Raw genomic sequence first — 21,626 nt, 5'->3', positions numbered from 1 at the left:
GATCCTTATTTTGGATTTTTTTTTTATAAAAAAAATAGTTATAATTTGTTGATAACTCCACAAGTCGAATTTTTATGTTCTTCCCTAAACTTTTAAGCATTTTGTGTATGATGAGATGCTAATTCAGCAATAAAGCTTTTGGCTTATAATGGATGATTTGGGAAGGAATACAAGTTGTGTTTATATATATATATATATATATATATATATATATATAAACTATTTATATTTATTTATTGATATGTAAAGTCATGATTTTAGTTTGTTTATAAAATCAGGACTTTTGTTTATAAAACACACTAGTGGAACACGCCTTTTTTTTTTTTTTTTTAGTAGAACAAACCCCTTTTTTTTTTTTTTAATGAATAATGGAACACACCTGTGGTGAACTAAACACAGCCCAGGAATATATTACCAAGTAGGAAGTACCTCTAAAGTCGTGAACACATACAGCACATCAAAAATGGAGGACGACGATGCCGTTTACAATATTCCATCAACTCCGGGAGCTTTCAGGCTTCTGTGAGATGTGTTCTTGAGCTTCAGAGGCGAAGACACACGCCACACCTTCACCAGCAACCTCTAGACCTCCCTCCACAACCATGGCGTCCGAGTCTTCCGCGACGACGACGGGTTACGCCGTGGAGACGAGATCGCCTCGAGTCTGCTCGAAGCAATCGAGGACTCGGCAGCTTCCATCGTCATCATCTCCCCTAAGTACGCGTCGTCGAAGTGGTGCCTCGAGGAACTTTCCAACTGCCGGAGGCTCATACTCCCCGTGTTCTACCGAGTCGACCCGTCTGATGTTCGGAGACAAAAAGGACCTTTCGAAGAACATTTTAGGAAACATGAAGAGAGGTTTGGGGAAGACAAGGTTTTGAAGTGGAGGAAAGCCATGGAAACTGTTGGTGGAAGAGCTGGTTGGGTTTTCACCAACAGGTAATGCGACAAAATTACATATACATTGTGAAACCTTGGATTATTAGTATTTTTTTTTTTATAAAAATGAGCACTTAGATGCTAGTCGTTCATGTAAAGTTGTAGACTTTGAGTTCATATAATCTTAATGAGATGGATTATAATATACAAATAAGGTGGAACTAGACTGAGATTTGTGCGTGATTGAGTAATTAATTGCTGAGGCAAATATACAATGGTAGTTAGTGAGTTTAGATGTGATTGTTCATGAGTTGAAAAATTAATTAGGTAGATTTTATATTATTTTATCGGCAACTTGGGTTTTGCTATATAAATATTCAAGACTCGGTGGAATTAAATAAGACTTTTACACGTTCCTAAGTATTTTTTTCACTACATATCTTTCTCATTCAATTTGATTTTTTTTTTTTTTTTTTTTTTTTTTTTTTTTTTTTTTTTTTTTTTAAGTTATTCTTATGTATGTGATTTCTGTGTTTGTTTTTTACTGAAGTTTTGGGAAAATTCTTAGGCACTCCCAGAGATAGATAAATGGTGCAGCATCATTCTCCATGCTTCAAGAGTACCTAAGTATTACTCGAAGTTATATATGTGATTTCTCTCTTTGTTTCTGACTTCTTAATATTTTACAAGTCAAGTGCTGCACGTTGGCGAGAAGATGGCTCCTTTGATTTGGTGGTGTTTTATTCCAAATACATAAGCTTACTTTTCCATTATATAGTGTCCAAAATTAAAATCTTAATACTAAGACTATAAAATTGAAAAAAGAAAAGGCATTTGTTGCTGTAACTAATGAGTTGAAATAAAAATTCCAAATGGAAAGAGAAGAGAGAAGGAAAAACTCCACTTGAGAATGAATATTTGGATAAACTGGTACTTGATGTAAAGGGTGTGAAATCTCATGTAATTGTAATATGGAAAAATTAAAAGTTAACATAATAGGCTTAAATGAAGGGTCTAAACTAATTCACATGCGCAGTGAATGGTCATTTTGAATAAAAGGATGGTTGGGCATATCACAAAACTGGTTATAACTTATAAGTAGTTAACTTCACTTGGGAGGGGAATTTAACATTCTCTCTGCCCCATTTTGTTGGTGTTCTATTTCATGTTGAAACCGATTTCTAGTTGTAATCAAACAGGAAAACAAGAAATAAAACTTATTCAAGTCCCTTCTATTGCTATTTGAGATGTTAAATTTATTTCCATGTCTGTGGCCTTTTATATCCTAATGCAGTAATCATGTTTACTGACAGCGAAGAAGCACTATTGGCTCTACTGTTGATTCTTAATACTTTCCATTTGATTGACAATAGGGAACACAATTTATAGAAGGCATTGTCCTAGACTTTGAGAAAAGATTAGAAAAGCCTCTCAAAGATCCAAGTGGTGATACAATTTTTTGGTATAACCTTCAAACAAACCTCAATTTCACCTCAGCAGTCACATACTTAAAGGAAAGGTATGAACGTTATCTTGCAGATCGAGCAGAGAGAGAGAGAGAGGTTGTAATTTTCACCAATTCCCTTAAAACCATGGTCAATCTTAGACTGCTCCAAATAAATAATGTGAATTTGGAAGGGAAGTTCAAATATCTTCCTGTTGAACTGAAGTGGCTACAATGGAAAGGTTGCCCCATGAAAAGTCTTCCTTCTGATTTTTGTCCTCGCAAAGTTGCTGTACTTGATTTATCAGAAAGCAAAATTGAACAATTGTGGGGTTCGCACAATAACAAGGTATGCTTTTATTAAAAATTCCATTGTGATTATCATTAATGTTTGAACTAAATTATCATTATCATTACTGCAAGAATAGGATGCATGAACTACAGCTATAACTTTCATTTTTAGGCTGGCCTTTTTTGTTACCTCCAACTCTTCTTTCTATTTTAAATCACCCAAAGCTGCTTTGGTAATTATGGTTTGTTCAGCTTATACATTTGATGGAAAATCGCAATGAAAGTTCCTATTTAGAAAAAGCAAACCTTTGTTTTCCAGGTGCTTGAGAACTTGATGGTTTTGAATCTCCATGGTTGCTTTAATCTAGCTGCTGTTCCAGATTTATCCGGACATCAAGCCTTGGAAAAATTCCTGATGATTTTGAGATGTTGTCATCACTGGAGTTTTTGAATCTAGGCCACAATAATTTTTACAGCCTTCCCTCCAGCCTGAGGGGCCTGTCCATCCTCAAAAAACTTATCTTGCACGATTGTAAGGAGCTCAAGTCTCTCCCTCCACTGCCCTCAAGTTTGCTAGAGGTAAATGTTGAAAATTGTATTGCATTGGAAAATATATCTGATCTTTCAAACTTGGAAACCTTAGTGATCTGAACCTTACTAATTGTGAGAAAGTGATGGACATTCCTGGCCTTGAATGCTTGAAGTCCTTGAGAAGGTTGTACCCGAGTGGTTGCAATGTGTGCTAGCCAATAGTAAAGAGAAGACTGTCTAAGGTACTGTCTCTCTGTCTCTCTCTCAATATTATATTAAGCTTTCATAAGAACCAAAAAGAAAAAAGTTTGAACTCTTGATTCTTCTTGGCAGGTTTCTTTGAGGAACATGCGCAATCTAAGTATGCCTGGAAGCAAGATTCCGAATTGGTTTTCTCAGAAGGAGGTTAGATTTACAAACCTTAGAAACTGTGAGATCAAATGTGTTATTATAGCTGTTGTCTCGCTCAATCAGCAAGTATCAGATGACCTTAGATATCGTCTACCTGCAATAGTGGACATCCAGGCAGAGATCCTTGAATAAAATAGTTATGTATACAAAACAACATTGAACTTGAATGGAGTCCCAAAGACGAATGAAGATCAAATTCACTTGTGCCAATACCCATTTGATCATCCAATTGTTTGGTCATTGAAAGATGGTTATAAGATACAAGTGATAATGAGAAACCCGCTAATCATGAAGGGTGTTGAGCTCAAGAATTGGGGGGTTTATTTGGTTTTTGATGGTGATGATGATTACGAGGGAGATGAAGAATCATTGAATGAAAGCCAACAATCCATATTAGAAAGACTAGCAACGTTTTTCAACACTTTTGAAGAAGACGATTGTGTCTCTAAATCTGTTGGTGAAGTTGAGGAAAAAGTGGAAAAGATTACATTTTTGTGTACACCCTGTTTTTTGTCAAGAACCTGATGTTGAAAAGTGGAAAAGATTGAAGGAAGAGAACAGCAAAGAGCAAATTCATTTGACAAATTTACTTTGTTTCTGCTTTCATTGTTCTTTCTTTTGTCATTCTGTGGAGTTGGTCACAAATATGGTGTTAACAGAGACGGTCTCTACAGTAGCTTTTTATTTTAATTCAAAGTCAACCTTGCAAATGAGAACCTTAGCAGCTCCGAAGTTTGGGGAATTTTGAATTTTATGCCTTGAAATTTTAGATTTTATCTCTGAAGTTATTGTAGAATATGGCTTGAATCAGGAGTTCGACTCCTTGTTGGATTTGGATAAGGAAGGAATTTTATTCCTTTTGGGTTACTGTTGTTTGAAGTTATCAAGCTCTATTAGAAGTCTTGTTTACTACTTGATTTGGAATTCCATTTGGAATAGGAGTGATTCTCCTTTTATGTGTGGAAAAGAAGTCTAGTTCTTCTTGGTTTTGGATATACCAGCTGACTCAAGTCTCCTATATAAGCATAGTGCTACTATGGAAAATTAGAGAAAGAGAGAAAGATGGGAGTGTGTGAGAAAAAGGCTCTCTTCGTTTGGTATTTTGCTATTTGTACATGGCAACTTGGAATTGTGAGAGAGAGAGAGAGAGAGATGAGAGGGTGTGAGAAAAAGAGGCTCTCTCTTGGTTTGGTTATTTGATATTTGTGGGTTGTAATTTGGAATCGTGAGAGAGGCTTTGTTGCCGCTTGGTATTGGTTCTGCGGTTTGGTGATTTGCTTTCTTTTGATGCATTGCAACTTTTGGATTTGATTTGTGGCTTTCTCTTTAGTTTGTGCGCAATTCATATTTGGTATTTGATATTCGTATTTGGTATTTGTGAACCTTTGGTTCTTTGTTTCTTATTTGGTTCTTTAGTTTTATCTGTGAGAGAGAGTTACTTGGATGTATTTGGGATTTGGGTTTGTGAGAGTGCATCTACACCAATTTGTATTATCTCAAATTTGTTATAGTGAAATTTGTTTGTTGTCGCCCGTGGATGTAGGCTATTGCCGAACTACATAAATCTTGGTGTTTTGTGTCTATTTTCTTTTGGATTAATTTTCTTCATTTCTATTGTTAGTTTGGTGATCTTTCACAAACCTAAAATATTTTTACAATCAATCTTGGTAATTTGAGCATCTACTATTTTACAATTGTTATGTTACATTTGCATCAGCTGTTCTGCCGTCCATATTTTCCGTTAAATGCTACATAAACTTACCACATGTATAATTCACTTCATTCAATATGTTGATGTTACATCATTTTCATTATGCCACATCATTTTATAATGATGACGTGATGTTATTTTATTGGACAAACTAAACACACATGGTAAGTTTATGTGACACTTAATGGAAAATATGGACAAATGGGTTACTGATGCAAAAATAATATAACTTAAAGAGTTAAGAGGGCAAAATCTATATTTTGAAATTTCATGATGTAAAATTTAAAGACCTCTCAAATTTTAGGGTTGTAGTTTATAATTTAGCCTATCATTTATTTTCAAAAGATTACCTTCAAATTATGGACATTGCATTTATATTCGTAAGGTAAACAAAAATATGCTACAATTCTAAACCCTTTTTTTCTTAATTGAAAAACAAACACACACACAGAGGAGAGGGAAAGAGATTCTAATACAAAAACACACTACAATTCCACTCAAAAGCCATTGTAACTTTTAAGGAAGGTTGAAACAAGTTATACTACATACAACACACTCTCTTAAGCAATGTGTGACAATTATCCATTCTTTTAATATTCTAAACTTATTTAATATTTAAAAAGTAATATGTAATATGTGAATGGATTTGGAGATGTACAATTTTTTTTCTTTCTATATTCTTCAAGATGTTCAAATTAGCCAAACTTGATTATGGCGATATTAAAAAAATCTCTTTTAATGATAGCTTCTCCAAAAATATAAAACAATATTATAACTATGAAATTCATATCTTTTTATTAAATAACCCTTTTCATACATATATCATTATATATTGTTGTTGAATGAAAAACTCATTGTATGTTACATTACATAACACTTATAAAAATAGAAAATATTTTTTTAAAAAATACAAACATTATTTAACCTACAAAATTTATATTATACCATATTATATAAAATATTTATCACATTTTCCTACGCATCGCATGAGTCTGCGACTAGTATATTAATAAAAGTGATGTATTTTTCTTACGTTTTCTTATTTTTCCATTAAATAAAAATAAATTGCAACTCCATGTAAAAATCTCAATCTATGGGGAAGGCATTATTAGTCAAACTGTATTTTGAGAGGCACCATCACGACTTAACCTGTTCACGTGAGTTTGGCCCAAGTCGATCCAATGAGGGGGGAGGAGGGTAGGGGGTGTGGTCTCTCTCAAGTCATGCTTTTCAATTTTTTTTTTTTTTTTGGGCTGTATGTAATAAACACTAATCGTATAATATAATACAATTGAAACATATGATGATGATTTATTACCATATGTTAAGTTATGAATTTCCATTTTTGTTTTTATTTTTATTCCATGCCAAGTTTGTTATGATCTCATGCATTTATTTTTTTGTATTTTGTGGGATTTAATGTACTTGAGTTTGGTTTAGAATTGGTGAAGATTTGCATATTCAATAGAACTTAGGACTAACTTGTGAATGGCTTGGGTTTGCAACACCTATAATTTGACATGTGAGGAGCACACGAGGGAAGTTCAAAAAGTTGTCGCAACTGGAGTACTCGTGAGTAAGCTGCGAGTTACACTAACAACTCATTTTCTTGAAAAAAATTTGTCCCTCCCATTTCTTCCTCTATATATATCCTCATTTCCCACAAAATTTTAAGGAGATTTTCTAAGAGAAAACCCTGAAAACACCATATGAGTGTTAGTGAATTTTAGCCTACAATATCTTACCATATTCAATTGCCTTAGTTTTTCACTACTCTCTTCCCTATCACATTGACATAACTTGTGAGGACATTTAACCACACAAGAAATACATTCTAAGTATTGAAATTGTTTTGGTCCATTAGGAAACATTAGAGCTTGACCAAAATTTTTGTTGGTAAGGTGTGGTGATGCAACTGGACGTGTTGCGGGATCCAAGAAGCTAGTGAAAACAAGGATTCGAAAAGTCCATTGGTAGCTAGAGTTTAAAGGGCTCAAGTACATTGAATAGCTTAGGTTAGAGTGTCTATTTGTATTATTGTACTCCAACTCATTCATTAGTGGATTATTTTTGGCTTGTAGGACTGCAGAGAGATTTTTTCGCCGAGTTTTTTTTTTTATTTTCCTCTTTAATAATACAACTGGTGTTATCTTTGGTTTGCACATTTTGTCATTGTTGTCCTTTACTTAATTACTTTGTTCAATAATGTTTATCCATGCAATTGTAGAGTGCTTCAGTTAATTAATTGGATAATTATATAAATTCAGTTTTAATTAATTTTATTTAGCCTAAAATTAATTAAGCCATAACTAAAATTGGGAGGAGTCTAAATTAACATGAAATAAAATGTGTTGTAATGGAATAACTAAAGTTATTCATAAATTTGGTTATGAGTTGTAACATTAGAATAAAACTTAAAATTTATTTTAAAAAATGTCTTACTCATACCATTACATTTCTTAGAATATAATATTTTTTTAATTTGAGAGAGAGAAGTGTTATTTTTTTATGATTTTTTATTTTCATATTTGTTTTGTGCATATTGAAAATTTATTTATTTGAAAATATATTAATTTTAAAAATTATTACAATAACTATTACAACCCTTTTACAGAATTCATATTGTTTACGTAAAAATTGTTATTTTACTAATTTAAAAAGTTATTTTATCTATTATACTATCTCACTTTACAATACACCTAACTTCCCAATTTTTATTTTGACATCCAACATATTAAGATAATATAACTACACAATAAAATAATATAGAGAATAAGGAGAGAAGAAAAGTCATTAAATAGAGAGAGAGAGAGAATAAAATAATATATATTATTTTACGGAAAATTTTTAGGTACTCTCAAAGTACAAAAAATGATGCTTCCCCCTCTCACATTTATGATAGACCTCACCATGAATTTAATGAGTGGACCCCACCATGAATGTGAGAGGAGAGAGCACCATTCTTCATACTTCGGAGTACCTAAGAATTACTCTTATTGTACAAACTCTACTATAATAGTTCTTAAATATATCAATTCATAAGAAATGACTACTTCCTGTAATAAAAACATAATCAAATATACTATTGAAATAGCTATTACATTAGACTGCCTACTAAACATGCCCTTATTTCACCATCTAATCAAGACACCAATAGGTTGGAATGTCATTTTTTTCTAAACCCTATCGCCATATCTGTAACCAACTCAATAGACAGGCGAAAGAAAGAACAATGAAAGCAGAAACATAGTAAATTCTGCCATATGAAGATGCTCTTTGTTGTTCTCTTTCTTCAATTTTTTGCAGTTTTTCTTCAACTTCGCCAACAGATTTAGAGACACAATCATCTTCTTCTTCAAAAGTGCTGAAAAAGGTTGCTAGTCTTTCCGATATGGATTGTTGGCTTTCATTCAATGAATCTTCATTTCCCTCATAATCATCATCACCCTCAAAAACCAAATGAATTCCCCAATTCTTTAGCTCAACCCCTTTCATATATGGTGGGTTCCTCGTTGTCACATGTATCTTATAACCATCTTTCAAATACCTAATAAATGGATGATTGTATGGATATCGACACAAGTGAATTTGATCTTCATTTGTCTTTGGTATTCCATATAAGTGCAATGTTGTTTTGTATATCCAGTAATCCAGTTTGCGGATCTCTGCCTGAACGTCCACTATTGCCGGGAGACGATATCTTAGGTCGTCTGAGATTTCCTGATTGAGTGAGACAACAACACCTATAATAACACCTTTGATCTCACGGTTTTTAAGGTTTGTAAATCTAACTGCCTCTTTAGAGAACCATCTTGGAATCTTGCTTCCAGGCATACTGAGATTGCGCATATGCCTCAAAGAAATCTGCCAAAAGAAATCAAGAATTCAAACCTTTTTCTTTTTAGTTTTTTAAAGGTTGAATGCAATATTTTGAGAGAGAGAGAGAGAGAACCTTAGACAGTCTTCTCTTTACGCTTGAGGAGCACGCATTGCAATTACTCATGTACAACCTTCTCAAAGACTTCAACTTTTGAAGGCCAGGAATATCCACCACTTTCTCACAATTAGTTAGGTTCAGGTCACGTAAACTTTCCAAATTTGAAAGATCAAACACACTTTCCAATGCGATACAATTTGCAACATTCACCTCTACCAAACTTGAGGGAAGTGGAGGGAGAGATTTGAGCTCCTTACAATCAGGCAAGATAAGTTCTTTGAGGATGGACAGGCCCCTCAGACTGGAGGGAAGGTTGCAAAAATGATTGTGGCCTAGCTTCAAAATCTCCAATGACGACAACTTCTCAAAATCATCAGGAATTTTACCAGATATTTCCAAAGCACGAGCGTCAAATACACCCAGCAAGGAAAGATTTGAGAAAGATTTTGGGAGTTCAAAAGGCTTAGGTTTCTCTTTTGTAATGCAACTAACAGAAACTTTGGGTGCACTGTTATCAAGCAGTTCAACATGAGGTTTCTTTGCCATTCTTAATACCATTAAGCTTGAGAGCATCCCAAAGCTTTCAGGTAAATCTGTCACAGCAGTTTCGTTCATCAACAACTGTTGCAATGACTTCAAGTTTCCTATTGAAGTCGGAAGTTTACGCAGCTGTTTACATTCATCCAATCTTAACTCAATAAGATTTTCCAACATTCCAATAGATTCTGGCATTGCACTGATATTAGCTTTTGATATGATCAAAGTAGTAAGAGTCCACATGCGCCCAATTGATTCTGGTAATGACCTAAGAGATTCACATTTCTGCATGTCAAGCTTTTGAATTACTTTCAAGTCACCTATCTTATCTGGCAGATCTATTATTGATGTCCCATCCATCTTAAGCTCAACAATAGAATCTAGTCCTTCAATTGAATCAGGCAGTTTGCTAAGAAAATGATTCTCTCCAACTAATAAGTGCTTCAAATTTGATAGCAACCCAATAGACCAGGGTAGTTGTTTGATTGCAGTACCATTGATGAAAAAACTGGACAATGATTTGAGATTTCCAATGGAGTCAGGAATTCTGTTCAGTGATTTACAACACATTAAACTTAGTTTCTCAAGGTCTTCCAAAGATCCAATTGAATCTGGTATTTCTTCTAATGTAGAATGATTAAGAGAGAGTTCTTTCAAAGAACACAACTTTCCTATGAACTGGGGCAGCCGTTTAAGAAGTTTGCAACCATTTAAACTAAGCTTTTCAAGGTTAGTAAGGCGGAAGATGTATTCAGGAAGAGTCGCCATAGCAGTTTCATCAAGGAGAAGTTCTTTTAAAGATTTCATGTGGCCTATGCTCTCTGGCAACTTATTCATTTTTGAGCAGCGTGAGAGGATAAGGCTCTCAAGTTGTTTCAGGCCAGAGACATCACTCGGAAGTTCAATAAGGTTTGAACAATTTCTCAGGTTTAAATGAAGTAATGAACTCAAGCTCCCAACTGATTCATGAATCTTAGTCAGCTTCTCACAACGCTCAAGAACAAGCTTTTCTAAGGCTCGATGTCCAGATAAATCTGGAACAGAGGCTAGATTAAAGCAACCATGGAGATTCAAAACCATCAAGTTCTCAAGCACCTGGAAAACAACAAGTTTTCTTCTTTTAAAATAGGAACTGTCATTAGAATTTTCCATCAAAATGTAAAGCTGAACAAACCATAATTACTTAGGCAGCTTTCAGTGACTTAAAATAGAAAGAAAAGCGGGAGATAACCAAGGAAAACCGACCTAAAATTTAAAGTTATTGCCGTAGGTCAGGCTTCCTATTCTTGCAGTAATCAATCAATCATCAATATATATATATATAAAAGCAGAGATCTCATGTGAGAAAACATGGGATTTTGACAAGTGGCGCATTCTATGCAAAGAAAATTGAAATATTCTCAACTGCCACATCAGAGATAAAAACAAAGTAAATTGACTTTTGTTTCATTTGGTTCAATGTTTCAAAAATTTTCAAATTAAAAAATAAATATTCTTTGTATCCTTTAGTTCAATGTTTCAAGACTTTTCATCCCTCACACATACACACCAAACTCTTTGCATTTTAATTCATCATTATCACCTCTTGCACTTCTACCCCTTTATATATATCCTACCCATAGCTCTTCATGTCATCCTATGTCAAATACACAGAAAAAAAACGATGTCATTTACCTTCAATCTTTCGAAGACAACTACCTAACTCTAATATTTCTGTTTCATCTAATCTAACCCTACATGAGTTGGCTACAACCAAGGAAATGGGTCTTGCATTTATATTAAGTGACAACAGCAATCACAATTTTTGATGTTAAGGTTGGACATTGTGGATTTGTGGGTTTTGTGAATGATGTGATTAACTGGGGGTGTTTGAGATATGTATTTTGTTTTAGAATTAAGGAGAACTAGTCGCATACCCACGCGTTGCGCGTGGTAATTTTTTTAGAATGGTCTCATTAAATATTTTATTAATACTATAATTTTAGTTATTAACCATTTGATTTTCATTAGTTTTTAAGTTAACAAAAACCTTAAATATACCTTTTTTTTCTTTTTTTTTACCTTTACACATACACACACACACACATATAGTGAATCTTTACACATACCTTTAAAAAAATTCTATATATTCCACTTTTTTGGATGCGTAAAATTATAGACTACTACTCCATAATGATAGTGGCTAATTAATTTTATATTTTTTTTTTAGTGATCTCATTTGTAACGCTTCTTATCATTATCATATATTTACTAACTGATGATTTGCATAACAAAGACGATAAATGAGAGGTAGCATTGTTCATTAGATTTTTGAAAGTAATAGTGCATGAAAATTATATATATATATATTATGAATAAGGTTAAATAAAATGTCAAAAAATGGATTTTTAAATTTTCTAACTTTATTTCTTACTCAATTTCTACTACTATCAGAGAACATCTCTTTTTTAGTTATGATTAATATGGTTTCCATAGTTAGAATTTGATTAGTTTTAAATTTAAATTTAGTACTATGATTGTATTTAATTGTGATTGTTGATTTAATTTTTTAAGTGAATTAAACGGTTTATGTTACTACACTGTAAAGTTTTTAATGTTCTCCACACGGTAATCTCTATTTTATTTTTTACTTCTCCTAAAAACCTCTTTGTTTTCCAATCAACGATTACTAATTGACGTTTGGTTTTTTTTTTTTCTTTATCTACTCTTTATTACTTTGTATTGGTTTTTTTTCTATACCATCTCTCTCTCTCTCTCTCCATTGGCAACTTATCGTTTTCCAAAATTTGATGATGATTCTATGACATTAAGTATGCATTATTAGTTTTTTTTTTTTTTTTTTTAATTTAGTGTTTCTAACTTGATTTGTTTTGTATTTCATTCTTCCTTTGATGCATTGGGTGTGAGAATGAGTGTTTCCCTATCATTACTCCACTTAATGTGGACAATTTTATTTATTTAATTTAGGCAAAATATTATATTTAAAATTTTAAAAAATAAAAAAAGAGTGGAAATATAAATAATTTAATGATATATATGGAGGATGTGGTTGAATTTAAATGTTAAATAAAATGACATGAGAAAAAAATAAAAATAAAATACATAACAATAAACACTAACTTATCCAAATAATTCTATGTAATATAATAATAGTACATTCTTATATACTATTTTTAATTATTTATAATGAAATATGATAATATTTAACAATAAAAGACATAAAAAATAAATAAATAAAACTTAAAACACAAAGCTAGATCCCATAAACCAAAATAGAGCTCTAAAGAATACAAAACTTTATCAGGCTAAAATAGAGATGCAAGAAAAATAAAAATAAAAATCTACCAAAAAATTGAGGGAGAAAGAGTGGGAAATAACCACTTTTCTGTGAGATAAAATTATGTAAAGAATAGAAGAGTGAATGATAAATTTATACTAAGAGGATGATAATATAAAAAAAAAAAAACAAAATAAAGGAAGATAAAAGGAAAGAGGAAGAGTGATATCAAGGTAGAATTTTTGGGGAAATGAAAAGTTAAAGAGAATGAGAAAGGTTGAAAAAAGTGTAAATGTTCAAAAAAAATGAGTACAATTTGATGAGCACAATTTTCTTTTATTTGAATTTAAGTAAAATATTACATTTTTTATTTTTTAAAACAAAAAGAGAGAGAAAATATAAATAATTTAATGATAAGGAGGATGTGATTGAATTTCAATATTGAGTAAAATGGAAGAGAAGAAAAAAATAAGAAAAATTGAAAGATATAACAATAAACACTAAATTATCTAAATTATGCTATGTAATGGAATACTATTTTATTTTTATCTACTATCTTTAATTTTTTATAATGTAATCGGATAAAATTTAACAATCAAAGAGAAAAATAATAATAATAATAATAACTTAAAACACAAAACTAAATCGTATCAACATAAATTAGAGTTCTTAAAAATACAAAATTTTATCAACCTAAAGCGGAGATGCAATAAAAAATAAAAATCCACCAAAACATTGAGAGAGAGAGAGAGAGAGAGAGAGAGAGAAAAAAAAACTTTTTGTGAGAGAAAACTATGCAAAGAATGGAAAAGAGTGACAAATTTATAGTAAGAGGGAAGGGATAAGAAGAGACAAATAAAGGAAGATGAAGAGAAGAATAAATAGCAATATTAAAGTAGAGGGTAGTGGGGAGATGGAAAGGTGAGGGAAGAAGAAAGGTTGAAGAAAATGTAAATATTTAAAAAAAAAAGTGAATGTAAAAAAAAATTATAGGAAAATTGGAAATAAAAAAGAAATATATATGGATGTTAAAATCGACAAAGATGAATATGTAAAGTCAATAATCTATTTATATATATATATATATTTGTAAAAAAAATAGGAATAAATATTAATTATATATAGATGTTAAAACTGACAAAGATGAATTTGTAAAGTCAATAATCTATATATATATATATATATATATATTTGTAAAAAAAATAGAAATAAATATTAATTATGTGGCGAATGACGTGGTGATGAGGTGGCGCAACAGGAGTTCAACAGCTACAAATGCCACGCTTCAGCTTTTAGTAATATATTGATGAGAAAGACACATTCATATCAACTTTTTTTTTTTTTTTTTTTTTTTGAGAGTCCATTCATATCAAATTTTATTCTATAATATGCCTCCAAAGTTTTTTTTTTTTTTTCACATTACTTCAAGTGAATAATTATAATGGATATATGTGTGCAATTTATAATTGTTACTTTTTATGATGAACTCACTACTATTAAAGTTCTATAACAATCATGCTGTAATACAGATACAACATTTTCTAAAATCATTTTACATAAAACATTACAACATTATCCGTATATCGCACGGGTAACTTACTAGTGATAATAATAATTCAGCTAAAACAATAATGATAATCACAATGGAATTTTTAATAAAGCATACCTTGTTATTGCGTGAACTCCACAATTGTTCAATTTTGCTTTCTGATAAATCAATTACAGCAACTTTGCGAGGACAAAAATCAGAAGGAAGACTTTTCATGGGGCAACCTTTCCATTGTAGCCACTTCAGTTCAACAGGAAGATATTTGAACTTCCCTTCCAAATTCACATTATTTATTTGGAGCAATCTAAGACTGACAATGGCATTAAGGGCATCGGTGAAAATTACAACCTCTCTCTCCTTCTCTGCTTGATCTTCAAGATAACGTTTATACCTTTCCTTTAAGTATGTGACTGCTGAGGAGAAATTGAGGTTTCCTTGAAGGTTATACCAAGAAATTGTGTCACCGCTTACATCCTTGACAGAGTTTTCTAATCTTTTCTCGAAGTCTAGGACAATGCCTTCTATATTTTTGGTTCCCTATTGTCAATCAAATGGAACGTATTAAAGAACCAACAGTAGAGGCAAGCTAGAAGGAAACAATTAGCATATTATTGAGCCCCTAAAATTTTCATAGAAGAAAGAATATTAATGGACTGAGAATTTATAAAAGGCTACTAAAAAGGTGGCAACTGGAATCCAATTTTTTATAAGAAGGAAGAACATTCGGATTTTTTTCCTGAAAAAACTTTATTGTAATATTGGAAAATGGAAAATAGACTGGAACTCCAGTAACTATCTTCTGCCTTTTCTTTTCTTTTTCTTTTTCTTTTTTTCCCTTGGGAGGGCAGGGGATGGTAAAGACATAACATGCAAATGGGCTTAGACGCGGTATTACCCGGCATACACACATGAACCATAAAGGATAAGTAATAGAGGTTTCTTGATAAGAAATATCATACTATAATTGATACCTTTTTATCCTTAAAGACATTCATGATCTCATCACGATCCCAGAGTCTAGTTCGCAAGCCAGGATTCACAATGTCTTTTTCTTGAACAATTTGTCTTCCCATGTCTCTAATTTGATCATGTATCCACAAAACATTGTCCCCAGTGAACTTAATGAGTGACTTTGCTGTGAGGACTGAGACTACTATCTCAGCATTAAACCCACAACCCCTCAATATGTCAATTGCATCTTCTCTCTTCATTCTCATTTTAACAAATAAACATGCAATATCTAGAAATATACACTTCTCTTGTTCATCTAAACCATTAAAACTTATCATCAACACATCCTGAAGATGGCGGGGACGAATCTGTTTTAATTTCTGTAGAGCATCTTCCCATTCTTTTAATCTCCTCTTATCAAACAGAAAAGAACCAAATACTTCCAGAGCCAATGGTAACCCTCCTGTAAGAGACACCATTTGCTCGGACAGATCCAAAAAAATGCCTGTGGGTTTCTCTCTTCTTAGTGCATGGTAACTAAAAAGTTGTAGTGACTCGGACAAATCCAACTCTCTCACCTCGTAGAACTCAGTCACAAGATGTTTGGATAATACTTCAATGTCTCTTGTTGTAATAATAATTCGACTTCCTTCATAAAACCATTCTCTGTTACCAATTAGAGCATTTAGTTGGTTTATATTATCGACATCATCCAGAACAACAAGAACTTGCTTCTCATTTACTATTCCTTCAATGGCTGCAGTACCAGCATCAACCTCCCTTACAGTAAGCACCTTACTAGATGAAAGATCATTAATAAGTTGATTTTGAAGAGATACTAAACCATTATCTTGAGCTGAAATTTCTCTAACATTTGAAATGAAACACCGGTGCTCAAAGTGACCAACAACTCTATTATAGAGAGCCTTAGCCAGGGTTGTCTTGCCAACCCCACCCATCCCATAAAATCCCAGAATTCGGATGCCATTAGATTTAATATCTAACAATTTCAACAGTTTTTCAACACGAGAGTCAAGTCCAACAGTGTATGCAGCCACACCCACCGGAGTTTTTCTCAATTCATTCAAAACCGTTTTGACCAAATTTTCAACCAATAGTTCATCTTTGCTGTCAATAAACACTATTACTTCATCAGAATTTAAAAGGCCACAGGGATGCGAATAATTTAACATTTCAAATATCAATAGAAGGGACTTGAATGAATTGTGTATCTTGTTTCCAGAGCACAAAATGGAGCAGAGAGAATACTAAATGTTAGACATTAGTATAATGAAAAAGTAAGCTTATAAAGAAAAAACAAAAACAAAACATATGACAGCTATACTTCATTATAAAGAAAAAGTAAGCTCTTGGCTTGTAAAGTAAAACATTGAGAAGTCATAAACAAAGAGAGAAACCCCAATTGCAATTTTAAAATTCAAATTGAATGAAAAATATATTAAAACCACAACTATCTTGAATATTTATATACCAAATCCCAAGTTGCCCAATAAAATATTAAAATCTGCCTAAGTTTTCAACTCATGAACAACCACCATCTAACTCACTAAACTAACACCGGGCAATTCTTAGGTGGTCCCGGAGCAGTGCTCCGGGCTCTCACAAAGGGTGTCGGCTTATGGCCAAGCAGTGTTCCGGGTTCTTACAGAGCACTGCTCTGAGACTACCTAAGTTTTTTCCAACACCATATTATTCTGCAATTACTCAATCACAAATATAAATCTAGTTCCACCGTATTTGTATAATCCATCTCTATAATACGTCAAAAAAAACAAAACAAAACAAAATAAACAAAAAACCACTTTACCGATTGGTGAAACCGGCAATTTCACCGGCTTTTTTCATGGCATTCCTCCACTTGTCAACCATGTCTTTCCCAAACCTCCCTTCATGGTTCCTAAAATGTTCTTGAAAAGGTCCTGTCTGTCTCCGAACATCCGAGGGGTCGACTCCGTAGAACACGGGGAGTATGAGCCTCCGGCACTCGCATATTTTCGCGAGTTCCTCGAGGCACCACCGCGACGACGCGTAGTTTGGGGAGATGATGACGATGGAAGCAGCAGAGTCCTCGATGGCCTCGAGCAGACTTGAAGCGATCACGTCCCCGCGGCGTAACCCTTCGTCGTCGCGGAAGACTCGGATGTCGAGCTCGGTGAGCGCGTTGTAGAGAGTGTTGGTGATGGTGTGGCGTGTGTCTTCGCCTCTGAAGCTCAGGAACACGTCCCATAGGACCCTGAAAGCTCCCGGAGTTGATGGAGTGGAAACGGCGTTGTTGTTCTCCATTTCTGCTAGCTGTACAGTTCAAGTTCTTTACTTTTTCAGGGTAGTCGTTCAAAAGGTTTTGTTAACTTGGAAGTTGGACATACCCCGCCAGCTAAAAACTGAGTGATTATTGAGTACAGTCACTACAGTGAACTCCCTTCAATTTTTTTTTCCTTCCCATTAATTATGTATTGCTGGGTAATTGGACGAATACTTTGGGCCGTTTGTTCCATTTGTTACGTAGGTTTAAATATATGTTTTCTGTTTTTAAATAACATTACACATATTTTTATATATTTGTTTATCTATACGTATTTATAAAAAAAACTGAAAACTGTTGTTTAAATACACGTACCAAACAGACCCTTTAAGTCTATTTAGGAATGGCTTATTTTATTAAAAGTATGAAAAAAAAAAAAAAAAACTAAAAATTGACTTTTCGAGCAATAAAACCTACTTAACAGTGCAATGGAACCCACTTTAGGAGCAAAAATAAACTAATTTTTTTCACCCACACGTATTTCTAAAAAAATTGAAAACTGTTGTTTAAACACACGTACCAAACATGCCTTTTAAGTCTATTTAGGAACAGCTTATTTTGTTAAAAATATGTATAAAAAAAAAAAAAAAACTAAAAACTAACTTTTCGAGCAATAAAACCTACTTAACAGTGCAATAGAACTCACTTTAGGAGCAAAAATAAACTAACTTTTTTCTCAAATCTCAAATGCTACCTTAATGGGGCTCAAACCAACTATTCTCGAACTAGCAAGTGTGATAAATCACGAAAGACTTCTTATCGTTAGGCCACCTCCTCATGTTGTACCTATAACTCCCTTCTTTCACCTAATAATGAATCCCACAAATGATTTGGGATAAAATTTGGCTACAAAATTTGGCCACCTCCTCATGTTGTACCTGTATCTCAATTGTCACACATAATCGAAATAAAATGATAAAATTTGGTTACAAAATTGTTTATAACTTAAAACTACAATTTCACTCAATATCTTCTTATTAGATATGAATATTGAAAAATCCACTATTAGATTACATTTTGTTCTTATATCTTTCATGTTTGCAAAATTTTTAGAAATCAAAGATCAGTAATTATATCATCAATCAATTGTTTAAATTGCAAGTTTTTGTAGTCTAAAATTTTACATAAAAAATAAGTTTATAGATCATATAGTAAATAATATTTTATTAACACAAAATTTGATATGTATGTTAAAAGTGTAGAGAATATGCAATCTAATAGATAAAATTTCAAAATATATAGTAATGTTAATTTTTTTTTTAATGAAGTTGTAGCCTTAGGCTCCAATCAATTTTGTAGCCAAACTTTGTTCGAAATAAAATTCACAAAAGACAATTAACCCACTTTATATATGTATGATTTTTTTTTTTTTTTTGATACATTGATAATTGGAGGTGGGAGAATTAAACTTAGATATCTCTGTTGAACATACTAAGAGGTGTCAGTTGAGTTACAAGACTCATGACATATATATTTGTGAATTTAGTGCATATATTTTATTGAATTCAATCTATAATATTTTTTTAAAAAAATTTACTTGATTCTTAAGGATGGTCTTAGGACTATTCAATTCATAATTTCAATCATGTGATAGAATTTAATTGTCTTTAGAAAAGATGATATTGTTTTTATTATATTGATCAATACAACTATGAAGTTGAATCATAGTTGAATTTAATTGAAAAACCTAAGGTACAACTATAACTAAGTTCCGCCACCCCCCCCCCCCCCCCCCCAAAAAAAAGTGAAAAAAGAGTTTGGTATCAAATCTGTAAGGCATGCCAAAGTTACAACTTTGATGTGTTTGATTGTGATCTCAAATTTGAGCTCCCTCGACTCTTGAAGTTTTAGAAGCACATCAACAAGTTATTCCTTGCATAATGTGTCATAATTTTCCCTAGTAATTAGTAATCCACTTTTCCACCTTTTGCCTTTTTCATTAGTAATCTTATGTGTTGTGCCTCACTTTTTTTTGTTCCATTTTATACTCTATCAATTAAGAAAATACATAACAAATTGTGATTAGTGAAAAATAAAATGGAACACAAAAATAACACATAGGATATGTATTCCTTAGCCAAGATATCAATTATTCTTTACCTTTGCACTTTTATCCTAATGCTGCTCTAGAAGTTACATTACTTATCATAAAGAATAAATTCTTGCTAAGATTGACGGGAAGCCCGTTGGATGAAGAAATGGTTTCAATAAGATTCCATACCGCTTCTTTTCTTGTTAATCTAAAAAAACTTGATGCATGTTTAGGAAACCTCACCTCAACCATCTTTAGCTACATATCAAATCCATGTTTCTCGCATAGTCTACTATCCTTTCCATTTTTTTTAATTGAAAATTAAGATAATCCATCTCAATTAAAATTTTATTTCTTGGATTACCCACATTATTTATAATTTGAAATGAGGTGACATTAGATGCACATTTAAATTTGTAACATTTAATTTGAACATGCTCTCATTGGGTGAGCTAACATCTCCAGCGTGCAAACCATTGGGTCACATGCATTTGGTTGTAGGGATGGCAAAACCTGACATGACCCGCGAACTTAACACAACAAACCAGTTTATAAACAAGTCATGGATTGAGGCTAAATAGGTTCGGGTTATATTCAGATTGTCAGAGCTGACCCGTTTAATAAACGGGCCGTATTCGTGTTCAACATATAAACCTATTTGACTCGCTTAGCTTATAAATGTATTAACTTTTGTTAATATTATTTTGTTATTATTGCTTAATTTATGGTTATAATTATATGTTTATTACTATATTTATGGTTGTAATTGTATTTTAATTTTAGATATATGGGAATTGATAACAGGTTATTCAAGTCAAGTACGACCTATTAGGATGGAAGTACTCTCAAGATGGGAGTAATAAGTTTCTCTGGTGCAACAGGAACACGCTTCCTAGAGCTCAGTAGAAGTCATGTCCCTTCTTTTGGAAGGAGTTGTGTGTTCGTGTCCCTTCTTTTGGAAGGAGTTGTGTGTTTCCTTGGAATAACAAGTTATTCCAAGGCTAGTGGGTTTTGTTTTTTCTGGGGTTTGGGAAACAGATATCAATTAGAGCTTCGCCTTCTGTTCCTTCAAGAAAAGCAATGCTTTCCGTTCAAAGTTTTTACAAGACGAAGTTGGGAGTATCTTCGAAGTCAGGTGTTCATGAAGATGGGAGTAGGATTGAATCGGTGAAGGTGAACCACAAAGCTCAGGTAATGGCCACGGTCCAGCGACGGCGCTCAACACTGTGAATCCAAGGGACGCTATGAGTGAGCATTTAATGGATGAAGCCATTAATTTGGATGCTCCAGAAGTAATGCATACAGTAGGGAAACATACAAAGGGTGTAATCAATGTCTCATTATCAACCCCACAATTTTCGGGTAATCATAATATCAAGAATCAAGGGGCAGTTTTTTCAGCCAAAGAATTTGATGCCAGAATAAATGAGATTGATTTAGAGATGGGAAAATTTGATCACATTAACTGCATGACCCAACCAAGCAATATTTCCCAAGATATCTTAAGTGAGGCACGGGAGAAGCATGTGTTAGCCAAACCACAAACCCAACGGCAAGTGTTTAATATGGTCAATATTCCAGACAAGGAAAAAAGCTCAACAACAACAATGAAGGGTAATAAGCCAGATCAGTCCAATCAGCCTCCACACCGTGCCATTTGGAAACCACCTCCATGGCCGATCCTGAAGGTGAACTCTAATGATGCAATTTTCTGGGGACAAAATTCTGTGGATGTTGTTTTGGATATGGGAGG

The 21,626-nt window shown here is 32.9% G+C and overlaps 1 protein-coding gene and 1 long non-coding RNA gene across 4 annotated transcripts; one reads left to right on the top strand and one right to left on the bottom strand.

Annotated features, from left to right (window-relative positions):
- Positions 1-351: 351 nt before the first annotated feature.
- Positions 352-5,139, top strand: LOC126718640 (uncharacterized). 3 transcript variants are annotated; one of them, XR_007652999.1, is made up of 5 exons: positions 352-939; positions 2,253-2,672; positions 2,934-3,193; positions 3,287-3,387; positions 3,479-5,139. It is a non-coding gene; the product is annotated as an uncharacterized LOC126718640 (long non-coding RNA). The 3 variants fall into 3 exon arrangements; XR_007652997.1 differs by having other exon boundaries at positions 2,934-3,387; XR_007652998.1 differs by having other exon boundaries at positions 2,193-2,672; positions 2,934-3,387.
- Positions 5,140-8,077: 2,938 nt separating this feature from the next.
- On the bottom strand, positions 8,078-18,027 carry LOC126718639 (disease resistance protein RPV1-like). Its single transcript, XM_050420958.1, has 5 exons — positions 17,347-18,027; positions 15,539-16,646; positions 14,685-15,104; positions 9,220-10,836; positions 8,078-9,131 (listed from the first exon to the last, which is right to left on the bottom strand). Exons 1-5 carry the CDS (start codon positions 17,820-17,822, stop codon positions 8,451-8,453), a joined length of 4,302 nt encoding a protein of 1,433 aa, XP_050276915.1. The 5' UTR covers positions 17,823-18,027; the 3' UTR covers positions 8,078-8,450.
- Between the last annotated feature and the right edge of the window lie 3,599 nt (positions 18,028-21,626).

Source organism: Quercus robur, chromosome 3, assembly GCF_932294415.1.
Source record: "Quercus robur chromosome 3, dhQueRobu3.1, whole genome shotgun sequence".
Lineage (NCBI taxonomy): Eukaryota > Viridiplantae > Streptophyta > Magnoliopsida > Fagales > Fagaceae > Quercus > Quercus robur.
The sequence above is the reverse complement of the archived record's forward strand: the minus strand, read 5'-3'. Positions and strand labels throughout refer to the sequence as shown.